Below are 24,988 nucleotides of genomic sequence, written 5' to 3' on the forward strand. Positions count from 1 at the left end.
CTTTCTATGTCACTGCGTCCTTTCTATGTCACTGCGTCCTTTCTATGTCACTGCGTCCTTTCTATGTCACTGTGTCCTTTCTACGACCACTGCGTCCTGTCTACGTCATGGCGTCCTTTCTACTTCCACTGCGTCCTTTGTACGTCCACTGCATGCTTCCACTACATTCTTTCTACTATTAATGCATCCTTTCTACGTCCACTGCGTCCTTTCTACGGCCACTGCGTCCTTTCTATGTCACTGCGTCCTTTCTATGTCACTGCGTCCTTTCTATGTCACTGCGTCCTTTCTATGTCACTGTGTCCTTTCTACGACCACTGCGTCCTGTCTACGTCATGGCGTCCTTTCTACTTCCACTGCGTCCTTTGTACGTCCACTGCATGCTTCCACTACATTCTTTCTACTATTAATGCATCCTTTCTACGTCCACTGCGTCCTTTCTACGGCCACTGCGTCCTTTCTATGTCACTGCGTCCTTTCTATGTCACTGCGTCCTTTCTATGTCACTGCGTCCTTTCTATGTCACTGTGTCCTTTCTACGACCACTGCGTCCTGTCTACGTCATGGCGTCCTTTCTACTTCCACTGCGTCCTTTGTACGTCCACTGCATGCTTCCACTACATTCTTTCTACTATTAATGCATCCTTTCTACGGCCACTGTGTCCTTTCTATGTCACTGCGTCCTTTCTACGTCACTGCGTCCTTTCTACGTCACTGCGTCCTTTCTACGACCACTGCGTTCTTTCTACGTCACTGCGTCCTTTCTACGACCACTGCGTCCTTTCTACGTCCACTGCATGCTTCCACTACATTCTTTCTACTATTAATGCATCCTTTCTACGTCCACTGTGTCCTTTCTATGTCACTGCGTCCTTCCTACATCCCGGCGTCCTTTCTACGTCACGGCGTCCTTTCTACGTCCACTGGGTCCTTTCTACGACCACTGCGTTCTTTCTACGTCACTGCGTCCTTTCTACGACCACTGCGTCCTTTCTACGTCCACTGCATGCTTCCACTACATTCTTTCTACTATTAATGCATCCTTTCTACGTCCACTGTGTCCTTTCTATGTCACTGCGTCCTTCCTACATCCCGGCGTCCTTTCTACGTCACGGCGTCCTTTCTACGTCCACTGGGTCCTTTCTACGACCACTGCGTTCTTTCTACGTCACTGCGTCCTTTCTACGACCACTGCGTCCTTTCTACGTCCACTGCATGCTTCCACTACATTCTTTCTACTATTAATGCATCCTTTCTACGTCCACTGTGTCCTTTCTATGTCACTGCGTCCTTCCTACATCCCGGCGTCCTTTCTACGTCACGGCGTCCTTTCTACGTCCACTGGGTCCTTTCTACGACCACTGCGTTCTTTCTACGTCACTGCGTCCTTTCTACGACCACTGCGTCCTTTCTACGTCCACTGCATGCTTCCACTACATTCTTTCTACTATTAATGCATCCTTTCTACGTCCACTGTGTCCTTTCTATGTCACTGCGTCCTTCCTACATCCCGGCGTCCTTTCTACGTCACGGCGTCCTTTCTACGTCCACTGGGTCCTTTCTACGACCACTGCGTTCTTTCTACGTCACTGCGTCCTTTCTACGACCACTGCGTCCTTTCTACGTCCACTGCATGCTTCCACTACATTCTTTCTACTATTAATGCATCCTTTCTACGTCCACTGTGTCCTTTCTATGTCACTGCGTCCTTCCTACATCCCGGCGTCCTTTCTACGTCACGGCGTCCTTTCTACGTCCACTGGGTCCTTTCTATGTCACTGCGTCCTTTCTACGTCACGGCGTCCTTTCTACGTCCACTGGGTCCATTCTACATCACTGCATCCTTTCTACATCTACTGCGTCCTTTCTACGTCACTGTGTCCTTTCTACGTCACTGCGTCCTTTCTACGACCACTGCATCCTTTCTACGTCCACTGCATGCTTCCACTGCATTCTTTCTACTATTAATGCGTCCTTTTTACGACCACTGCGTCCTTTCTACATCCACTGCGTCCTTTCTATGTCACTGCGTCCTTTCTACGTCCACTGTATCCTTTCTACATCCACTGCGTCCTTCCTTTGTCACTGTGGCTTTTCCACAGCCACTGCATGCTTCCACTGCATTCTTTCTACGATTTATGCGTCCTTTTTACAACCCACTGTGTCCTTTCTATGTCACTGCGTCCTTTCTACGACCACTGCATCCTGTCTACGTCATGGCGTCCTTTCTACTTCCACTGCGTCCTTTGTACGTCCACTGCATGCTTCCACTACATTCTTTCTACTATTAATGCATCCTTTCTACGTCCACTGTGTCCTTTCTATGTCACTGCGTCCTTTCTACGTCACGGCTTCCTTTCTACGTCACTGCGTCCTTTCTACGACCACTGCGTTCTTTCTACGTCACTGCGTCCTTTCTACGACCACTGCGTCCTTTCTACGTCCACTGCATGGTTCCACTACATTCTTTCTACTATTAATGCATCCTTTCTACGTCCACTGTGTCCTTTCTATGTCACTGCGTCCTTTCTACGTCACGGCGTCCTTTCTACGTCACGGCATCCTTTCTACGTCCACTGGGTCCTTTCTACGTCACGGAGTCCTTTCTACGTCCACTGGGTCCTTTCTACATCACTGCGTCCTTTCTACATCTACTGCGTCCTTTCTACGTCACTGCGTCCTTTCTACGACCACTGCGTCCTTTCTACGTCCACTGCATGCTTCCACTGCATTCTTTCTACTATTAATGCGTCCTTTTTACGACCACTGCGTCCTTTCTACATCCACTGCATCCTTCCTTTGTCACTGTATCCTTTCTACATCCACTGCGTCCTTCCTTTGTCACTGTGGCTTTTCCACAACCACTGCATGCTTCCACTGCATTCTTTCTACGATTTATGCGTCCTTTTTACAACCCACTGTGTCCTTTCTATGACCACTGCGTCCTTTCTACGACCACTGCGTCCTTTCTACGTCCACTGTATCCTTTCTGCATCCACTGCGTCCTTTCTACATCCACTGTATCCTGTCTACATCCACTGCGTCCTTTCTACATCCACTGTGTTCTTTCTACATCACTGCGTCCTTTCTACGTCACTGTGTCCTTTCTACATCCACTGTGTCCTTTCTATGACCACAGCGTCCTTTCTACGTCACGGCGTCCTTTCTACGTCCACTGCGTCCTTTCTACATCCACCGCATGCTGCCACTGCCTTCTTTCTATGACCACTGCATCCTTTCTACGTCACTGCATCTTTTCTATGTCACTGCGTCCTATCTATGACCACTGCGTCCTTTTACGTCACTGCATGCTTTCACTGCATTTTTTCTACAATTAATGCGTCCTCTCTACGACCACTGCGTCCTTTCTACGTCCACTGCATGCTTCCACTGCATTCTTTCTTCTATTAATGCATGCTTTCTACGATTTAAAACACCCATTATGCAAGTTTCTGTATCAGTAACTTTCAGATCATGTGCTCTTTTCCGCTGTTGTTGTGCAACATACCAGTCTGCTTGAACTGTATGACAGGAGTGTCAGTGAAAACTCCTGGGATGGAAACGATGACCGTCTCTCCCGGGATTAGAAGTTCTTATTGGCAAACTTCCCCAGGCTCTTCACAGCAAAGTCACCTTGATTCCCACCAAAGTTCGTGTTGCTTTCTGATCATGACTTCAATGTTTCTTTGATTAAAATGAAACGCTGCATTAAATAAGCACATTCTGATCTTTGGCAAAACACATCTGGGAAATAAAGGGATAGCAGGGAAAGTCTTTCCCACACCTTCCAGGAATCTTCCCCAAACATAGCAGTCACTTAAGTTCACATCAGTCCCTCTCTAGAAAATGGAAGAAGAGTTACCTGGTTTTCTCAGCATCAGATCAGAAAACTGCTGATGATGATGACGAACCTGTTTGGGTCTGAGGACTGTGTTCTTTATCTCATGTGATTCATCTGCTGTGAGAGCAGAACTGTTAAAGGCTCAGTCCAGCAGTGACAGCAGAGTCAGTTTACTTTTAATGACTCGGACAGAAAGCTGTCAACGCTGAAACATTCAGACACAAATGCTGTCGACAGTCAGCCCAGAGTCACTGATGATTTTTATCAAACAGGAGGTTTAATGCAGCGGCAGACAAAAAAATTCCCTGTTGTTAGTGATAACCACTTACATGTACCTACTGAAAGCACTTTCTTTAAATTTTCTTAATGCAGCTGACCTTTAACTGTTACATTTGGATTCATCGCACTACTTCCAGATTTATTTATATGGCGCCATTTCAGAACAGAAGTGATCTCACTGCACTTTTCATATAGAGGAGGTCTAGACCATCCTGTTTGTCGGGTCTCTGTTAAAAACATCAGCCCTTCTTATATTTCTTTATTATTTGATGCATTTATGCACATTGATTACGGGTCTGTTGGTCTGCTGATCCCAGGTCTGCTGCTGCCGTTTCCTGTCGCAGAGCAGAGTAACTGCTGAAGCTGCAGATTCTCTTTTTCCTCTGCCGGAGGGTTTCAAACCGAATCAACTGCTAATATTAACAGACCACAGCGAGTGTGAACGCTGGCCTGAGGTCAGTGTGTCTGCTGTGTGTAATACTACACACAGTGTTCAACACTGAACTGAGAGACAGACCACCTTTATTTTCTAAGAACGCCGGTCAAAGTGAACACAGCTGATGTTTAATGATTAAACATTATTTCCTCCAATGAGCCAAATGACTCATTAAACTTGTGATGTGACTGACCTGATCTGCGCAGGAATCTGGGACTGTTTATATTTACTGTGTGATCTGAGGCACAACATGAGGCTAAATATAGAGTATAATATTATTAATGATGTATAACATCGATGAGACCAGACTTGAGAAAAACAGACTTCTTTACCCGAGGAAGTGATGATGTCATGTCCACATGAAAGAAGACTCATATCGTCTATTTAGTCGACACTTTTGTACTTGAGTTTGTCTACTTCACCAGATTAGCTTGAAGCAGGTCTCAGGTCAGAATCTGTCAGCTGTTTGTTTCTTTTCTTCCAGCTGATGTTTGACTGCATTCATGTTTGTGTTTCAGGATCTTTCATCTTCTCCTCTTTATATTTTATTCACACTTTATTAAATCACCTTCTTTCCCTCTTTGTCTCTGCTTTGATCTCGTTTCTGTTCCAGGTTCATGAATTCACTTTGTTCCTGAACACAGAAACTTTCCTTTCCAGCAAAGTGATTTAGTAATAGAAGTCGTCCTCGACTCTTTAAACTAAAGGTTTGTCACTTTTCTCTCTGTGGCTTGTTTCTCAGGTTTAGTTTTGGGGGGGTGGCGATGGACCAGTTGTTTAGACGCCTGCCTTTGGTGTGCGAGAACCAGGTTCAATTCCCACTGTGACACATTGTGTCCCTGAGCAAGACACTTAACCCCTCGTTGCTCCAGAGGCGTGCGACCTCTGACATGTACAGCAGCTGTAAGTTGCTTTGGATAAAAGCGTCGGCTAAATGAAGAAATGTTAATGTGAAGGAAACTGAACATGGTGACATTTAGTTAAAGTTCACTTCTATGTTTAAGGGAAACATCATTCTGTGTTTGAGGCTTCAGCTCAGCTGCTTTATGTCCCTTCTTTTCTTTGGTTGTCACTACACTGGTGAACTAGTTCGTATTGTGAGTGATACGTTGATAGTTTTTGTTCTCCACGTCTCAGTAGTTTGTTCAAAGAGAACTGTGAAGCGTGACAGTCAGATTTGTCTCTCTTCAGTTTGTTTCAACAAAGTTCAGGATAGTTCATAACAGGATCAGACAAAGTTGGTGTTAATCTTCATCAGTTCCTTCAGTGTTTCCTCTGTCACCAGCTTCACAAGTGGAGTCTCTCATTTCAAATCAGAGTTGGAAACCAGCTAAAAGTGACCCATTGCCCAAATAAACCACGCTACAAACGTTCTGATGGAGTCAGAAAAGTCCAGGAAACCACAAAAAGGTCCATTTCAACCATAAGATGGCGCTTTAATGAAGGCAATCCAAACCAGGGTTCACTCATTCTGATGCTCCTCAGAGCCGCTTCATGTGTCGAATCATCTGTTTCTACTTCAAATGTTTTCACAATTTAGCTAAAAATGCAAAACCCACATTTCCAAACCCGCCGTTCTGACACTGAAACTGGTGACAAAAAAATCTTTTGAGCCTGTTTGTGAAAAATCAGCTGGCAGCCTCTGCCGTCAGTGTGTTAATGTGACGTGTATTAAAGCGCTCTGATGGGCGTCAGAGCACAAAGTCATTTCACCATTTGCGGGTCGTCTACCCGCAGAGCTCAGTTGTTACTGGGCAGAGGTCCAGTCTCTGGTGGTCTCTGGTTCCTGCTTCGTCCTGACTGTCGAAGTTCTTGATTCTGGTTTCAGCTCGTCTGCAGCTTCGTCCCTAACACGAGAGAGGACAGTAGACATGAGACTGAATGAAACTGTCCTGGTGGCCTGTAGTAGAGGGGAGTGAATTGTTCGGTGAGTTTTGGTTCTGAGTTGGATTGATTGGTTGGGACTCAGAATACAAGTCTGGTTTAATGTTGGATTTGACCTTCTGTCTCATCAGCGGGATGTCTCTTTCCCTCCCTTCAGGACTACGGTTTCCAAGCATTTGTTCACTGTTTGTTTCTGCATTCTTATTTAGAGCAAAAACTCAATAGAAAACAATTTTAGCATCAGTTCTGCTTCACTCAGTGGTTTCCTACATTTCCCAGGATGCCCTGGGGCAGACAGGACCTGAGGGGTGACTGGCTGTATTCAGCTGTGTAAGAAAATGCAGAAACAGGTTTCAGTAGCGGAGAGTCAGCTGGTTTCAGTTTCTCCTCAGGAACCCTTTCCTGCTTTGGTCTGCAGAAACAAACACTCTGAGAAGAAAAGTTATTTTACGGAACACGGTCTGGTCCTCTTCATCCTCTGTGGGTAGATGTTGCGACCGTCACGCTTCCTGTCACCTCGTGGCCCAGAATCCTGTTTGTCATCAGAAATATTCCCAGCATGCACTGCAGCTTGCTACAGAGTTACTTCATACAGCAGTCTTAGGCCGGTTTCACACCAGCCTTGTTTAGTCCGGCTGAACAGAAGTGACGTGTCTTAAGAGTGTCTTGAGAGCTCACCTCAACTCACCTGAACTCAGATGATGAGTTGCAGGTTTGAGTCCTGACCTTACTGAGTGATCATTAAGTTAGAATTGATTAATCTCTGATTAGACATCAGATTACTGGATTCAGACCATCCTACGGGTCCAGGACGTTTCTGTCATTCGGGGGTCTTTATCCTCAGTAGCGGGAGGGAGGGGTGTCCTGTACCTCTAATGTCACCTGAAAACCACTAGAGGCCGCTGTCACTGACTGGAAACCTTTCCTGAAACGATTAAGAGGCTTTCACAGCTGCCTCGTTTGGTTGGGACTTTCTGAACTTTAAGTTTGATCCGAACCAAAATCACAGGTGTGAAACCTCCTTCAGACTACAATCCAGACCAAACAGCCGGAATATGGTCATATGAAAAGAGGTCGTCTCGGTCTGGATCAAACCGAACCATGGTTCGATTTGCTTCTAGTGTGAAAGCATTTTTTGCATGGTTCAGATTTTCAAACCGTTTACAGGAAGTTCTGGTGGTTCCGGTGTAAACTGAAAACAAACAAATGCACCGAGAAATGCACAGAGACAACTCATCTTTTAAACACAATATGGAAGCAAGCTGCTTCACTTGTTTGGCCTCTCCTCAAACGGAGGTGCCAGGGCTCAAATGATTGGCTGCTGTCCTCTCTCCTTTGCTGCTGGCGATGATATAATGTTCGCACAAGGAGGACGTTCATTTGGCGAACTAGCCTCGGGAAAATTTGTATTACAGGTAGTAATGACATAATCATAACAAGATAGTGGTAACAATATGCATCTGTTCATTCATTCTTGCCACTAGCTTCCAGCCGAACTGACAACACGCTGATGTCAGACGCACCTCACAAACCAATCAGTGTCGAGAATAGGGAAACAGGATGCAAGTACGTCATATAAAGTTATTTAGTGTGCTCAAATAATTGCAATGTGAAACCAAACTAGAACAAACCGACTGTATCAAAACATTAACTTTCGTATGGACCAAGGTTCGGACCCTGGTTTGGACCTTGGTGAGGACCTTGTTTCGGACCTTGGTGAGGACCTTGGTTAGGACCTTGGTTTGACCCTGGTTTGGACTTGGTTCGGACCTTGGTTCGGACCTTGGTTTCGACCCTGGCTAAGACCTTGGTTTGGAACCTGGTTAGGACCTTGGTTCAGAGCTTGTTTCGGACCTTGGTTAGGACCTTGGTTTGACCCTGGTTTGGACTTGGTTTGGACCTTGGCTAGGACCTTGGTTTCGACCCTGGCTAGAACCTTGGTTTGGAACCTGGTTAGGACCTTGGTTCGGACCTTGGTTTGAACCCTGGTTTGGACTTGGTTCGGACCTTGGTTTGAACCCTGGTTTGGACTTGGTTCGGACCTTGGTTAGGACCTTGATTAGGACCTTGGCCCTGGCTAGGACCTTGATTAGGACCTTGGTTTGACCCTGGCTAGGACCTTGGTTCGGACCTTGGTTTGGACCTTGGCTAGGACTTTGGTTTTTGTGGTTGCCACACTGACTGAAAAGCATTTAAGAGAAGCTGCAGCATGTCCTCACAGGTGACCTCATGTTGGAAAGAAGCGAGGCAGTTGCTGCAGCCGCTCGCACATGATATGCTCAGGGAGGATAAAACCTCCAGGTGTGACAGATGACATCACTGCTCCTCCAATCAGATCAGACAGAGCAGAATCAGACTGAAATAGATCTATTTCTTCTACTGCAGTCAGAGAGTGGCGGCGTAAAGTCTCCTGTGTTTGTTAGCGTGGTGTCAGGTGGCGTTAGGGTGACGGGAGGGCAGCAGGGAGAAACGAGCGCTCAGAGAGTCTACTCATCTACAGACAGAATGAAACTGTGGTTTCATGTGACCTTCAAACAGCTGCTGACTCCAGATCTGGGCTGAGAAATCAGACACGTTTATATACATATTATATTCACCGTTCTGCACAGAGATAATAACTGTCCTATCAAACAGATAAACAGACTCAGATATACAAACATGTTTATAATGGTGTTAAAACAACAAAATTCATCCATCACCAGAAATATAATGGCTTTTATAATTGATCAATCATTTTCACAGCACACATTTATAGCTGCAGCTTCTCCAGACTTTATGTTTTCTATATCTTTGGGTTTGGACATTTGAAGACTTCACTCTGACTCCTGACTTTTTATTTGCCTGATCCATGGAGAAAGTAATTAAGTCGTTTTGCTCACACCTTTGCTGATGCATTAGTGCTTTACCAGTAAAAACTCTGTGGAGTAAAAACTCCACAGGGTTCCTCTAAAGGTGTCGCATTGGGAGGAACTATTAATTTAACCCCGTTAGAGAACCATTAGTTTAAGCCCGTCAGAGAACTATTCATTTAACCCCATTAGAGAACCATTCGTTTAACCCTGTCAGAGAACCATTCGTTTAACCCCGTCAGAGAACCATTCGATTAACCCCCAGGATCCCAACACATAGTTCCAATAGCGCCACTCTGGCCAGTTATTAGTTTGTGTTCATAGTATGTACACATAGTACAGGCCACGCCCATTTGGTTCTCTGGTGGTTCTTTAGTGGTTCTCTGATGGTCCAGGAACTGATTTGTCCTAAAGACACCAGAAAAGATCAACATTTTTAAATATCTGTGGTTTCTAATTGATTATCTGATGTTTTATTGATGATTTGTTTGGTTCAACCCACTGTACCATTTTGACATGTTCTAACTCTGTTCTCCTCATTCTCCCCCTGGTTTTTCTGCTTGTTCTCCTGCTGGTTCTCCTGCTGGTTCTTCTGCTGGTGTTTTTGCTGGCTTTCTGGCTGGTTCTCCTGCTGGGTCTCTTACTGGTTCTCCTGCTGGTTCTCATCCGGGTTCTCCCCCTGGTTCTCCTGCTGGTTCTCCTAACGGCTCTCTTACTGGTTCTATTGCTGGTTCTCCTGATTGTAACTGCTGGTTCTGTGTAGAACCGGTTCCATCTGCAGATGGTCACAGGAGTTCCAGAGTCCGGTCTGTCCAACCTGTTGCTAACGGTTCTGCAGCGGTCTGGTTGGAGGGAGGGTACTGCGGTTCTGTGTCGGGGCTGGGAGGAGTCTCGGGGGCTCCTGCGGCTCTTGGACGATGAGAGCGGAAGCAGTGCATCATGGGACGGTGGGGGCAGGGCAACCTGGCACCTGCACGCAGTCCTGAACCTGACGCAATCGGCACATGACGACACACAGATCCATGACTTCCTGTCCCGACACTTCAGACAGAACCAGCCTTCACCGGTGTCGGTGCTGCTGTTTGGAGCTGACCCGCAGTGTGCGGCAGCGGTGCTGCGCAGTGCCCAGGACCTGGGCCTCACTCTACCCATGGTGCACTGGGTGCTGGGCCAGCCACTCAGCCCCGATGCGCTGCATGCCATCGGGCTGCCGCTCGGCCTGCTGGCCTACGGAGAGGTGGAGCGGAAACCGCTGGACTTCTACGTCAGAGACGCCCTGGAGCTCGTCACCAGGGCCGTCACCGCTGCAACCATGGTGAGACCGGACCTGGCTCTGATCCAGAATATGGTGAACTGCTACGACAAACCCAACAAACACGAGGTCCCATCATCAGGACAGTACCTGTCCAGGTAAGAACCAACACTTCTTTCATAGTGATCGTATATTAAATATACATTAATATAATTATTATTACTCGTTATTTTAATGCTGAAAGAAATTTAATGATAATTCTATCATACACTCTCCCCTGACATGTTTCATGGAAAGGTCTGTTTTACACCAAACTTTAGTTTGATAGGGTTTATGGAGAGCTGCTTATTATAATTACTTATTCGCTTATCAAACCCAGATTAGACATCTTACTGTCTGCAGGCATGTAATAACCTAAAATGCTTCTAAACACTGAAATGTATAAAATAAATATATTAATCTGAACACAAGATCTTGGAAAAGATTTATGTTTACGTGGCACACTGCTGTTGATATAAATAGATTTTAATTTTCTCTCTGTGTTATTGCTCTTCAGTGAATGGAAATAACAGCAACACGAGATTAATAATCAGAGTTCATTAGCAGATTTAATCAGACAAACTGAAATATTTACATGTGTTTTTTCACTTTGTCCAAATGAGTCGAGTGTTTCTGAGCCAGCAGCTGTTTGAATGAAATTATTTGTCACCAGACAGGATTCATGCAGGCAGAGCTGTGTTATCAGTGCAGTGTAGGAAAATCCCTGTGGGTTACTGTGATTTCTCCATCCTTACCTCTCAGGCGGGGGGAGTTAAGACTGAAGGAAGAGAGGAAACACACACACATTAATATTCATATATATTCATAACTACAATATGTGTGTTGGAGGTTTAACTTTTATTCATGAGGAGATATTACAGAGCCTAAAGCTCACTCTCTCTCTCTCCCTCTCTCTCTGCCTCCCTCCCTCTCTCTCCCTCTGCCTCTCCCTCTCTCTCTCTCTCTGCCTCCCTCTCTCTCTCTCTGCCTCTCCCTCTCTCTCTCCCTCTGCCTCTCCCTCTCTCTCTGCCTCCCTCTCTCTCTCTCTCTGCCTCCCTCTCTCTCTCTCTCCCTCTATCTATTTGTGGTTTTAGATACACTCGCTGGAAGAAGAACAAATGTCAGCTATTGAACTTGTTTTAGGACAGGCAAAGCTGGCGGTGTATATGACCCAGAGACGGAAGGTGGAAGAATGGTTAGATGTTGATCTGGTTCTTGTTTTTGAGAAAATGGTTAAGTCCAGACTGCTGTTTCATTTCAGTTTTTACAGAGCTGCACATGACCTGGATACACACTAAAAAATAAAACATTGGGTCAACAAAAAAAAATATGTTAACATTTTCCACCAGAATTTTTAAGTTAAGACTGCTGGCAGAATTACATTAGTTCAAAGCAATGTTTTGAGTAAGGTGAATTACCTTTCAGGCCACAATAAAACATATTTCTAAATAACATGAATTTAATAATTGTCAACATGAATGCAAGTATATAAGTTGATCCAACATAATGTTTTAAGTTAGGTGAAGAAGCTTTTTGGCCACAATAAAACACATTTCTAAGTAACATGAACTTAATAATTGTCAACATGAATGCAAGTATATAAGTTGATCCAACATAATGTTTTAAGTTAGGTGAAGAAGCTTTTTGGCCACAATAAAACACATTTCTAAGTAACATGAACTTAATAATTGTCAACATGAATGCAAGTATATAAGTTGATCCAACATAATGTTTTAAGTTAGGTGAAGAAGCTTTTTGGCCACAATAAAACACATTTCTAAGTAACATGAACTTAATAATTGTCAACATGAATGCAAGTATATAAGTTGATCCAACATAATGTTTTAAGTTAGGTGAAGAAGCTTTTTGGCCACAATAAAACACATTTCTAAGTAACATGAACTTAATAATTGTCAACATGAATGCAAGTATATAAGTTGATCCAACATAATGTTTTAAGTTAGGTGAAGAAGCTTTTTGGCCACAATAAAACACATTTCTAAGTAACATGAACTTAATAATTGTCAACATGAATGCAAGTATATAAGTTGATCCAACATAATGTTTTAAGTTAGGTGAAGAAGCTTTTTGGCCACAATAAAACACATTTCTAAGTAACATGAACTTAATAATTGTCAACATGAATGCAAGTATATAAGTTGATCCAACATAATGTTTTAAGTTAGGTGAAGAAGCTTTTTGGCCACAATAAAACACATTTCTAAGTAACATGAACTTAATAATTGTCAACATGAATGCAAGTATATAAGTTGATCCAACATAATGTTTTAAGTTAGGTGAAGAAGCTTTTTGGCCACAATAAAACACATTTCTAAGTAACATGAACTTAATAATTAAGTTAATCCTCGCAAGAGTTAAGTTGTGTGTTAGCGAGTTATCTTTAGAATTTCTTCTCATCTGAATCATAGCCAGCTAACTGGCTAACGTAGCTACTTGTAGATTATAAACGTAGCTAGCAATATTAAGTTAGCTTGCCAAGACGTTTTCCCTGGCTGCCTGGCCACCTATTACTCCCACATTTAAGCCTACTCAATTAGTGACAGGCTACAGCTACTAGCTAACTTTACCTCGGCACACAGACTGTACTATCAACACTGCTCAAATTTCAGAATAAGGACTTCCAGATTTCGGTTACAGTAGGCTATCACCAACAGAATCCTGAGAGAATGCAAATATGTGTAATTACGCATAACATTACTTACCATTCAACACATTACGCTTCAATGAGTTTCAGCTGTGGCCCTGTCATCACTCGTCTGCCTTGAACATGCCCGCACATGCAAGAGAGGGAAACTGTGGGCTGTTTAAACGGCAACAAATTTTATTATTTTACTATTTTACTTTTATTTAGTATTTTACTTTAACAGAACTTTTAACAGAATTAAATCGTTTTTTGATTGACTGATGTGCTCTGCTCTGTGACAGAGGGGCAGTTAAGTTTTGAGATGTGCTGATCTAAACTTTTGGTACATATGTAAACGCAAAGGTATTTATTAATGTGATATTAATGTAAAATAGTATCTCTCTCTCTCCCTCGCTCTCTCTCCCCCTTTCTCTCTCTCTACCTTTCTCTCTCTCTCTGCCTCGCTGTCTCTCTCCCTCTCTCTCTCTCTGCCTCACTCTCTCTTTCACCCCCCCCCCCCATCAGTTGAATCACAGTAGAAGCACTGGATGGTAATCACATAGTAAAACCGTCCTGCACACTGTCTAACAAGAACCAAACATTTGTGAGATATGGGAGGAGGCATGATGTTTCTTCCAAAAGCATTTAGTTTATAAATCTTATCTTGAACAGACGTTAGAGGAAAGACTCTCCTCCTCTTAAAGGTATGGACCCCTCAGAGCTAAACAACTACTGTCCGATCTCCAAACTCTCAATCCTGGCTCCCAGATAAATTTACAGTTAAAACAGTTTTTACTTTAATAATATTATAATATTATTTCAAACCGTCTGTGAAGGTTCTCAGTCATCCAGGTCATAGTTATCAAAAGAAGATTAAAGTCAAGGGCAACTAGAGTTGGTTGAAGATATTTTCTAGTATCTTCAACCAACTCTGGTTGCCCTTGACTTTAATCTTCTTTGGAGAATATTTTAAACCATTTTCAGTCTGGTTTTAGAACTGGCCACAGTACCATAACTGCTGCTATTGTGATGATAAATGATGTTATTGGTGCCTTTGACAGAAAACAGCATTGCGCTGCCTTATTTCTGGATCTATCCATGGCATTGATTCTGTGGATCGATTTGTAGCTGTACGAACTTCGGGATGTTGGGTTCTGTCCTAATGCTGTGACATGGTTAAGAAATTATTTTGTAGATCGAACTCAGTGTGTCCATTTTCTTGAGATAACTAAACTGGAGGATCAGTGGTCCATTTTGGGACCTATTCTGTTCTCTGTTTTTATAAATGACTTAGGTAAGGACATTCAAGCAAAAATACACTTCTATGCTGATGACACAGCATCATTTATACACATGCTCCCTTCATAGCACAGGATGTGCAAGAGGTTCAGATTGCATTTCAGTCGTTAAAAGCTGCTTTGCTGAATTGGTTTTAAAGAGGTGGTATTATGCTCATTTTCAGGTTCAAAATCTTAATTAGGGGTTGTACCAGAACAGGTTTACATGGTTTAATTTTCAAAAAACACCATATTTTTCTCATACTGCACATTGCTGCAGTTCCTCTTTTCACCCCATGTGTTGTACGCTCTGCTCTTGAGCTACAGAGTGATGCATCTTACTTGTACAAAATCTTTGTTGGGAGTTGCACATGTGGAGTTCCCAGGTAAGGACTACTAGCCAATCAGAAGCAGAGAAGGGCGGGTCGTAAGAAATAAGGTAGTGTGATCCAAATCAAAGCCGCTTCAGACTGCAACCGTAACCTAGCAGATGGTATAAGTTAGTCCACAACCACACAACATCATTGTTCCTTTTGCCAGTGTTCTGACGATCTATGCTGCCTTGCCGAAAAATGCTACCATAGCACAAATCAATAGACTTGACTCTACTCAGCCCTGCTCCGTTTTCCAGTGCAGACAGTAACCAGAGATAGTACGTAGCTTGTCGTCATAGCGACGCCGCACACAATTGCTGCGACGTAATGTTCAATGCGACACACACACCAGCTCTTAAAATATATCTACGGTTAAAACGTTTCAATATTACTCAGAATGTAAAGACAAATGAGCGGTATGAAAACCTTCCAGCTGTGTTTTTCTCTGCCGTTGTTGCTGCAGCGGTCTGTGTGACGGCGGGAGCAGAGGGCTCTGTGAGCGGGCGGCTGGCTGGCCTCACACGCCACTTGCTGAGCTCCTCAACTCCGACAATATTCAAGCATTTTTGTTCCGCCATCACTTCTCGCATAATACCACCTCTTTAAATCCTCCGAAAACGAAGTTCATGGTCTTGTCAAAAGCTCGCTTACAGTTGCTTGATGATCTTAGCATTCTACATCTGATGGTAAATCCATTTACAATGTAAATGTAATAGGTGCTTGTGCATATGAATAGATGTCAAATGTTTATTCAATGTACAACACTGTGAACTGTGGGAAGCACTGCGAGCTGCAGGAAACATTGCAATCTGTGGGAAACACTGCGAGCTGTGGGAACACTGCGAGCTGCGGGAAACACTGCGAGCTGCGGGAACATTGCAAACTGCAGGAAACATGGCGAACTGTGGGAAACACTGTGAGCTGCGGGAACATTGCAAACTGCAGGAAACATGGCGAACTGTGGGAAACACTGTGAGCTGCGGGAACATTGCAAGCTGCGGGAAACACTGAGAGCTGCAGGAACATTGCGAACTGCACAAAACACTGCGAACTGCATGAAACACTGCCAACTGCGGGAAACACTGAGAGCTGCAGGAACATTGTGAACTGCACGAAACACTGCGAACTGCACGAAACACTGCGAACTGTGGGAATCACTGCAGACTGCGGGAAACACTGCAAGCTGCGGGAACATTGCAAGCTGCGGGAAACACTGCGACCTGCGGGAACATTGTGAGCCACGAGAAACACTGCAAACTGCACGAAACACTGCGAAATGTGGGAAACACTGCGAGCTGTGGGAAACATTGCGAACTACACGAAACACTGCAGACTGCGGGAAACACTGCGAGCTGCGGGAACATTGCGAGCTACGGGAAACACTGCGAACTGTAGGAAACACTGCGTGCTACTGGAAAAAACTGCGATATGCAGGAAAAAACTGCGATATGCAGGAAACATTGCGAGCTACGGGAAACACTGCGAGCTGCCGGAACACTGCGAGCTGCGGGAAACATTGCGAAGTACAAGAAACACTGCGTGCTACTGGAAAAAACTGCGATATGCGGGAAACATTGCGAGCTACGTGAAACACTGCGAGCTGCCGGAACACTGCGAGCTGCGGGAAACATTGCGAAGTACAAGAAACACTGCGTGCTGCGGGAAAAGCTGCGAGTTGCGGGAAACATTGCCAACTGCGGGGAAACACTGCAAACTGCACGAAACACTGCAAGCTGCACGAAACACTGTGAGTTGCGGGAAACACGGCAAACTGCTTGAAACACTGCGTGCTACTGGAAAAAACTGCAAACTGCGGGAAACACTGCGAGCTACGGGAAACACTGCAAGCTGCGGAAAACAAGGTGAACTGCACGAAACACTGCAAACTGCAGGAAACACTGTGTGCTGCGGGAACATTGCAAGCTGCGGGAAACACAGCGAACTGCATGAAACACTGCGAACTGTGGGAATCACTGCGATTTGTTCGAACATTACAAGCTGCAGGAAACACGGCGAAGTACACAAAACATTGCGAGCTGCAGGAAACACTGTGAGCTGTGGGAAACACTGCGAGTTGCGGGAAACATTGAGAGCTACGGGAAACACTGTGAGCTGCAGGAAACACTGCGTGTTTTGGAAAACCGTGAGCTGCAGCAGAGCCAGTCATTGTGTCTGAGAGTCTGACAGCAGCAGGAAACAGGACGATGAAAGGTTTAACTGCTGTGTTCAGTTTACTGACAGAAAGAGATCAAACACATTCACAGTAAATGAAATTACATTCAAACCCTGAAAGATAAAAACCTCAGAGGACGGATTATCTGCTGCAGAAGAAGAAAAGAAAGAGCGTGAAGAGAAGAAGAAACATCAGAGTGATAATATGAAATCAGATCACAGACTCGTCAAACTGACATTCAAGCACAGAAACAAACTCAAACTTTCAGAGTTAATCAGTAAATGAAATGACAACCTGTCCCTCAGGTTCTGATCTTTGTTAATGTGAAACTTTGGTCCTGTCAGTAGCAGCAAAACAAGGTCAGAAAGCCACTGAAATCACCAGGAACTATCCTCTGAAAGCCTCCAGTATACTGTGAGAAAATGAGCTCATTGGCTGATGGAGACAAACAGCTGATTCTCCAGTCGCTGCTGTTAATGCACCACAAGTGAAGAAGAGGACACAGCAAGGTCACGTCATTAAAAGAGCTGCAGTTCAAACATGACGACATCAGACATTTCTGTTAGTGTCATGTGTTCATGTTAGGAAGGTCACAGTCTCCTCATCGCTCCACACAGCTGATGTTTCACTGCTTTAAGTACAGCAGCTTTTATTCATCCGCAAACTACTTTAAGTCCTTAGTCAGGAAACCTTGTTTCTGACTAATCAGGTGTCTGTCAGTTTGTAGACAGTCAGGTTCCTCTTCAGCTCGCTGCTCTGAGAAGTTAAGGAGCTGAAAATGTTGTTGAATCTGTCATTGAAAATCTTTAAACTGTTTTAGGTCTGAATATGTTTGAATTGATGTTGATGTCCACATATCTAATATCACACTGCCTTCAGCAATAAACACATTTAATTTGTGTATTAATAGACTAAACTATCTACTTTCTGTAAAGATAAAACTTCATAAATCCAAAGAAAATGAGTTCAGAATAACCAGGTCCTGAAATCTGAAATCCACCAGATCTCCTAAACCTGTATATTAAAATGAGAGGATTCAGAGTTTATTTGGAGTCCAGTAGGGGTGGGCAGTAACGTGCATATCAGTTTGGTTCTCCAGGTTGTAAAGTCTTAGAACCTGGATATCTGAAAACCAGATGACAGATGATGATGATGAAGCCGGATCATTCAAAAGTTTGTTTTTTCTTCTGTCATGCAGGTTCCTGTCCAACACATCTTTCTTTGGTCTAACGGGTCCGGTCCGAGTCCACCAGAACCGGTCTCAGGTCCTCACCTCACAGCGTTTCCATATCTGGAGCCTGCGGCGGGATGCACTAGGTCAGCCCACCTGGGTGACAGTGGGCAGCTGGGAGGGAGGCCAGCTACAGGTAGAAGACCAGGGAGTATGGGAGGGACCCAAACCTCGCCACAGGACAGAGGGGACAGGCGGGAGGACCAGGGGCCGCTGGAGGGCAGGGATGCCAGTTGCAGGGAGTCGGGTCCGGGTGGTGACTCTGGTGGAGCATCCCTTCGTGTTCACACGGGATGTGGACGACGAGGGCAGCTGCCCGGCCGGACAGTACTGCCTGGACGCCGGCACCAACAGCTCAGAAACACTGGAGAGATTTTTTGGGGAGGTGGCAGGCGGGAACGGCAGCTTCCTGCCTGAAGAATACAGCAAGTGCTGCTACGGATACTGCATCGACCTGCTGGAGAAGCTGGCTGAGGACCTAGACTTCGAGTTTGACCTTTATATCGTGGGAGATGGGAAGTATGGCGCTTGGAAGGGGGGACGCTGGACTGGGCTGGTGGGGGATCTTCTGAATGGACTGGCAGACATGGCCGTCACCTCCTTCAGTATTAACTCAGCTCGGAGCCGGGTGATCGACTTCACCTCGCCCTTCTTCTCCACCAGCCTGGGCATCCTGGTGCGCAGTAAGGACACGGCAGCGCCCATCGGAGCCTTCATGTGGCCCCTGCACTGGTCCATGTGGGTGGGCATCTTCCTGGCGCTGCACATCACGGCGCTCTTCCTCACGCTGTATGAGTGGAAGAGTCCATATGGCATGACGCCTCACGGACGCAACAGGATCAGGGTGTTCTCGTACTCATCAGCTCTAAACCTGTGCTACGCCATCCTGTTCGGACGCACCGTCTCCTCTAAGACACCAAAGTGCTGGACAGGTCGATTTCTGATGAACCTGTGGGCCATCTTCTGCCTGCTGGTGCTGTCCAGCTACACCGCCAACCTCGCTGCCGTCATGGTAGGAGAGAAGACCTTCGAGGAAGTATCAGGGATCCACGACGCCAAGGTGAGGAAACAAAGTCTGAAGTACTTTTAACATATTCATTCTTTTGATAGCACACATGTCTGTTCACAGGTGCATGTGATATCTGCAGGTACTGAACTGTCCACCTGCTATTGGCTGGTCTTTGGTAACTGGTGATGTCACCATCTGTTGTAACCTACATACAGTGACATCATTAACAGTAACATGTGACATAGACTTCTTAAAAATTATCAAACTACAGCCTGCTGTCAGTTTGTCCTCTAACATCCGACTGACCGAGCCGCTTGTCTCGAATTTTCTACTTTTCCCAACTTGTTAGCTGAAAATGTTTTCTTATAATATTTGTTCCAATCTGCTGTGGTACAGACACGGGAAATCGGGGCTTAGGGCCCAGATGTAGATACGTACCAGACAGAGGGATGGTTAGTGAGGTTTTTGTTAGGTTTAGTTTCAGGGGGACCCAGGTGCAGAGAAAGTCTCAGGTAATGAGGAGGAAGTTCAGTCTTTATTCTCCAAAAAACTCAAATAAGGATTCGGTCCAGGCGGTTTGAGCAGGGGTACAGGCAGTCTTAGAGGAGGTGGAGCTGAATCCTCTCCCAGAGGGTTGGAACTTGAAAAAAGATCTTGGAAAGAGACAAGAGAACACTGGTAAGTGAGTACGGCCAACACAACTAGAATCACAAACAAAACTTCAAGAAACGTCTCGGGTTACGTATGTAACCCTTGTTCCCCGAGAAGGGGAACGAGACACTGCGTCGGTGACGACACTATGGGAACGCCTCTGGGCGTGGCAGGGCTGAATTATGAATGAAACTACTCCAATTCTATTGGTTTTGCTAAAACGGTAGCGTGTGACGGCGTAACTGGAGGCGTATATGAGTACGCCGGCACACATGACACATTAGCTCTTTGCTATGAAGCAAGGCACTCTAGGCGGGGTGAGGTGTGGCGGACCGACGCAGTGTCTCGTTCCCCTTTTCGGGGAACAAGGGTTACATACGTAACCCGAGACGTTCCCCTTCGAGGGAACTCGAACTGTGTCGGTGACGACACTATGGGAACGAGATACCCACTAGGCCACACCGAAACCCCTGCCTGCCCCCAGCGTGCAGAAACCTGTAGGCACGACAAAGAGGAGAGCGCACGGGTGCCGGGTGCAGAAGGAAGGTCCAGACTGTAAAACTGATAAAAGTGTGAGAAGTGGCCCAGCCAGCTGCCTCACAAAAATCCTGGAGCAAAGCCCCTGCGAGGAGGGCCCTAGAGGCCGCCATGCCTCGAGTAGCGTGTGCCCTCACGGCCATAGGTGAAGGCAACCCGCGCACCTGATAGGCCAGGGAAATAGTCTGAACGATCCAGTTGCTGATCGTGTGTTTAGAAGCGGGGAGCCCAGCCTTGGGGGACCCGAAACACACCAGCAACTGGTCTGCTTTTCTCCACCGGGAAGAACTCAGATTGTAAATACTCAGCGCTCTGACAGGGCAGAGCAGATGAAGTCTCCCGTCCTCCGCCGTCACATGAGGTGGGGGATGAAATGCCTGCAGCACCGTGGACCCTGCCAAACTGGACGGAACCTTAGGGACATAGCCCGGACAGGGGTGCAGGATGGCTCTGACCCACCATCGAGGAGAAACCGAAAGTGCCTGGAGATCCCCCACCCTCCTCAGAGAGGTGATAGCGAGGAGAAAGGCCATCTTAAGGGTCAGGTGCTTGGCCTCAGCCGACTCCAGGGGTTCGAAGGGGGCCTCAGCCAGCGCTTTGAGAACCACTGCCAGGTCACAAGTGGGAACCCTGGAACGAGTCATGGATCTCATCCTCCGGGCTCCAAGGAGGAAGCGCACGACCAGTGGAAGCCTCCCAAAAGGCCCATACCTCAGAGGGGCGTGGAACGCTGCGATGGCAGCCACATACACCTTGAGCGTGGACGGGGAAAGGCCAGCAGAGAAACGGTGCTGGAGGAACTCCAGTACCATAACCACCGAGGAGGTAGCTGGGTCCACCGCCCGTTCTCTACACCAGGTGGCGAACACATTCCACTTCAGGCCGTACATCCTTCTCGTGGACGGGGCTCTGGAGCTGAGTAGTGGCTCGACCGCTTCTGCCGTCAGGCCCGCCTCCAGGAACTGCGCCCCCTCAGGGGCCAGACCCACAGCTGCCACAGGGCGGGGCGCAGGTGAAAGACCCGGCCTCCCGCCTGGGACAGCAGGTCTCTCCTCAGAGGGACCTGCCAGAGCGGGCCCTCCAGGAGCGATATTATGTCCGAGAACCACACTCTGGCCAGCCAAAATGGGGCTACTACAAGGAGGTGGCGACCGCGGAGGGCGGGCATAAAACTCCTCAGAGCTCTGGAAACCACCAACATTTCCAGGCAATTTATGTGCCAAGAGAAATGATGCTCCTGCCAGGAGCCTCTCGCAAAGTGGCCGTCCATGACCGCGCCCCACCCCGTGAGTGAGGCGTCTGTCGAAATAATTATCCGGTGACATGACGCTCCCAACTCGGGACCCTGGGACAGGAACCAAGGTTTCCTCCATACTGACAGGGAACGAAGGCACCTGCTCGTAACCCGTATCAGACGGAGCGGATTTCCCCTCGGGGAGAATCCCTTGGATTTTAACCACCACTGCACTGGGCTCTCATGTGCAGCAGGCCAGAAGGTATTATACTGGACACTGCTGCCATGAGACCCAACACCCTCTGAAAGTGTTTCACAATGATGGTGCAGCCTAGTTGCACTCTGGTCACTGTCGACAAAATGGACTCGACGCGTGCAGGAGACAGGTGAGCCCGTATCATCGTTGAGCCCCACACCACCCCAGGAACATAGTCCATTGGGCGGGCGTCAGCACGCTCTTCTTTGCATTGAGCCGCAGCCCCGAACGCTGAAGGTGGGCGAGGACGACATCTCGATGCCGAACCGCTAACTCTCGAGACTGGGCCAGAATGAGCCAGTCGTCGATGTAGTTCAATATGCGGATGCCCTGGAGCCTCATCGGGGCCAGTGCTGCATCCATACACTTGGTGAACGTGCGAGGGGAGAGTGCTAGGCCGAACGGGGCTGGTGGCCAGTGTTATGTGTAGGTCCCCGGTGGCACCCTGAAGCGGAGGACCGTCAGGGAAAACTCGCCGGTGACCCATGGTGTGTGAGTCTTCCGGCTGCAACCCCATGAGGCGGGTAGACCGGTGAGAGCTCGCTGGTGGCTAGCGTGTCCCGAACACCGAGACGGTGGGAAAAACAGCTCCTGTTGCCTGAGCCGCCACAAGGGAGGGGACCTCGGGAGGGAGGCGGGGGGGGGTGGAAGTGGGCCCCCCTACTCGAAACCTCAGGACCTCTTTCCCCGGGCCCGCCGAGACTGAATGTTGGTCCTCAGATCCGTCGTCTCGGGTGGCTGTGGGCGAGAGTGACGCCTTGCGTCCCAGGTTGGTTGAGGGGGACCACGGGAAGCGACATTCTGGCTCTGGCAGTAGGAACTAGACAAGGGCTGAGCTCGTCTCTCCTCGGCCGTTGCCGTCCTAGACCCAGACCGGCGGGGAAGATTCTGCTCAAACGCCTCTCCCTGCGTTTTGACGTGTTGGAACCTGTTGACGACAGTGTCCACTGCCACACCAAACAGGCCAGTAGTAGTGAGGGGCGCATCGAGGAGGAAAGCCTTTTCCTTTTCTTGGATGGCCGAGAGGTTGAGCCACAAATGGCGCTCCGTAGCCACCAATGCTGCCATGGAGCGGCCAATGGAACGGGCCGTCTCCTTGGTGACACGAAGCGCTAAATCCGTAGCTCTACGGAGCTTGGTTAAGTCCTCCTCAGAGGGGCCTCTCCCTTGGTCACAGTCTTTGAGTAGATCGGCCTGGTATGCCTGCAGGTTGGCCATCGTGTGCAGGCTTGCACCAGCTCGACCCGCCGCCATGTAAGCTTTGCCCACCAGAGCGGATGTCGCCCGACATGGCTTGGTGGACAGCGCCGGCGTCTTGAGGGATGACAAGACTTGAGGGTGGGAGAAAGATAGCTCGCTAATGCCTCCTCAACCTGAGGCATCGCTCCGAAGCCGTGCTGCTTAATTTCTGTCACATAGCTGTAATCCAGCAAACGCGAAGTAGTCAGCCGTGCAGAGAACAGTCTATTCCAAGATTTACACAACTCAGCACCCTCAGGGACAGGGCCTCGCAATGGCAGCAGGCAGCCCCCTCAAGAGCTGCCTGGGCGTGCGACATCCCTAGGCAGGAAACGCACATCTCGTGAGTATCCCCAGCCGTGATGTAGCGTGGGCAAGGAAAAACACACTGTCGGAACTGTTTACCAGACATGATCTCTTCTGCTTCGTCGGCAACTTCCAGGTAAGACGACTTTCAATTTCAATAGTGGAGTGCTTGCTGAATAGAAAAAAGCTAATGTGTCATGTGTGCCGGCGTGCTTATATACGCCTCCAGTTACGCCGTCACACGCTACCGTTTTAGCAACACCAATAGAATTGGAGTAGTTTCATTCATAATTCAGCCCTGCCACGCCCAGAGGCGTTCCCATAATGTTGTCACAGACGCAGTTCGAGTTCCCTCGAAGGAGAACATGAAGTAGCCTGAAGACCTCCACCGTGTAAGGGCGAAGAATAATCTGGCGACGGGCAACAGGCAGCTGGCAGTAGATAACCCCTCTGGGATGAGCTGATGAGGAACAGCTGTGCCGCCTCCAACACACCCAACCACCTCCTAGCCTGGGAAACGCCCACTCATTCATACAAACAGGCAGAGAAAACACAAAACAAAATCACAGCTAGGGCTGTGACAGTTTTATTACACTAACAGGTGAAGATGAGATTGGCAGTCCAAAAACTAGGTTAAACCAAACATGAAAAGGAGAGTAATCTATACAGTATAAATCTAAAAAGGCAAGAAACAAGAGGTTTAATGCGGAGACTCAAGACATGAGATGAAAGACCGGTAAGACAAGTCGTGAACAATGAATGAGTGAAAAGAGCAGCCAACTAAATACACCAGGAGGTGTGAATATACACAATTCAATTCAATTAAATTTTATTTATATAGCGCCAAATCACAACAACAGTTATCTCACAGCGCTTTTCATAAAAGAGCAGGTCTAGACCGTACTCTGTGATGCTATTTACAGAAGCCCAACAGTTACCACCAAGAGCAGCACTAGGCAACAGAGGCAAGGAAAAACTTCCTTTTAAGAGGCAGAAACCTCGAGCAGAACCATGGCTCAGGGTGGGCGGCCATCTGCCTCGACCGGTTGGGGGTGAGAGAGAGAGAGAGAGAGAGAGAGAGAGAGAGAGAGGGAGAGGGAGAGGGGGAGAGAGAGAGATGTAAGGAGAGAGAGGGGGGAGGGAGGCAGCCTACACAATAAACACACAGAGGTACAGACAGTGAAGGTGATGTTGCTATAGACTAAATGAAAAATGGTACAGATATTTATAATAGTGTTAATGGTAACCATCGTAATGTTAATGATTATAATAACAATAATAACAATAAGACTAGCAACAATAGTCGTTGCAGCAGAGGGTGTCGAGCAGGAACACGGGGGCAGCAGGTGACCCGCAACCACAGATCCAGACTCCACAGCTCCAGAGCCAGAAAACCTGCAGGAAGTGACAGGAGGAGAGAGGAGAGGGACGAGAAAGCACAAGACTACCGGAAAGGGGAGAAGTTGTGTTAGTAACA

General features: G+C 47.0%; 1 protein-coding gene across 1 annotated transcript in view; it reads left to right on the forward strand.

Moving 5' to 3' along the window:
* Positions 1–24,988, forward strand: part of grin3bb (glutamate receptor, ionotropic, N-methyl-D-aspartate 3Bb) — a 75,197-nt gene that overhangs the window by 35,262 nt on the left and 14,947 nt on the right. The window contains exons 2-3 of the mRNA XM_046030488.1: positions 10,053–10,699; positions 18,247–19,339. Of these exons, the coding sequence (XP_045886444.1) occupies positions 10,053–10,699; positions 18,247–19,339 (1,740 nt within the window). The remainder of the gene's footprint in view (positions 1–10,052; positions 10,700–18,246; positions 19,340–24,988) is intronic.

Source organism: Micropterus dolomieu, linkage group LG19 (assembly GCF_021292245.1).
Source record: "Micropterus dolomieu isolate WLL.071019.BEF.003 ecotype Adirondacks linkage group LG19, ASM2129224v1, whole genome shotgun sequence".
NCBI lineage: Eukaryota > Metazoa > Chordata > Actinopteri > Centrarchiformes > Centrarchidae > Micropterus > Micropterus dolomieu.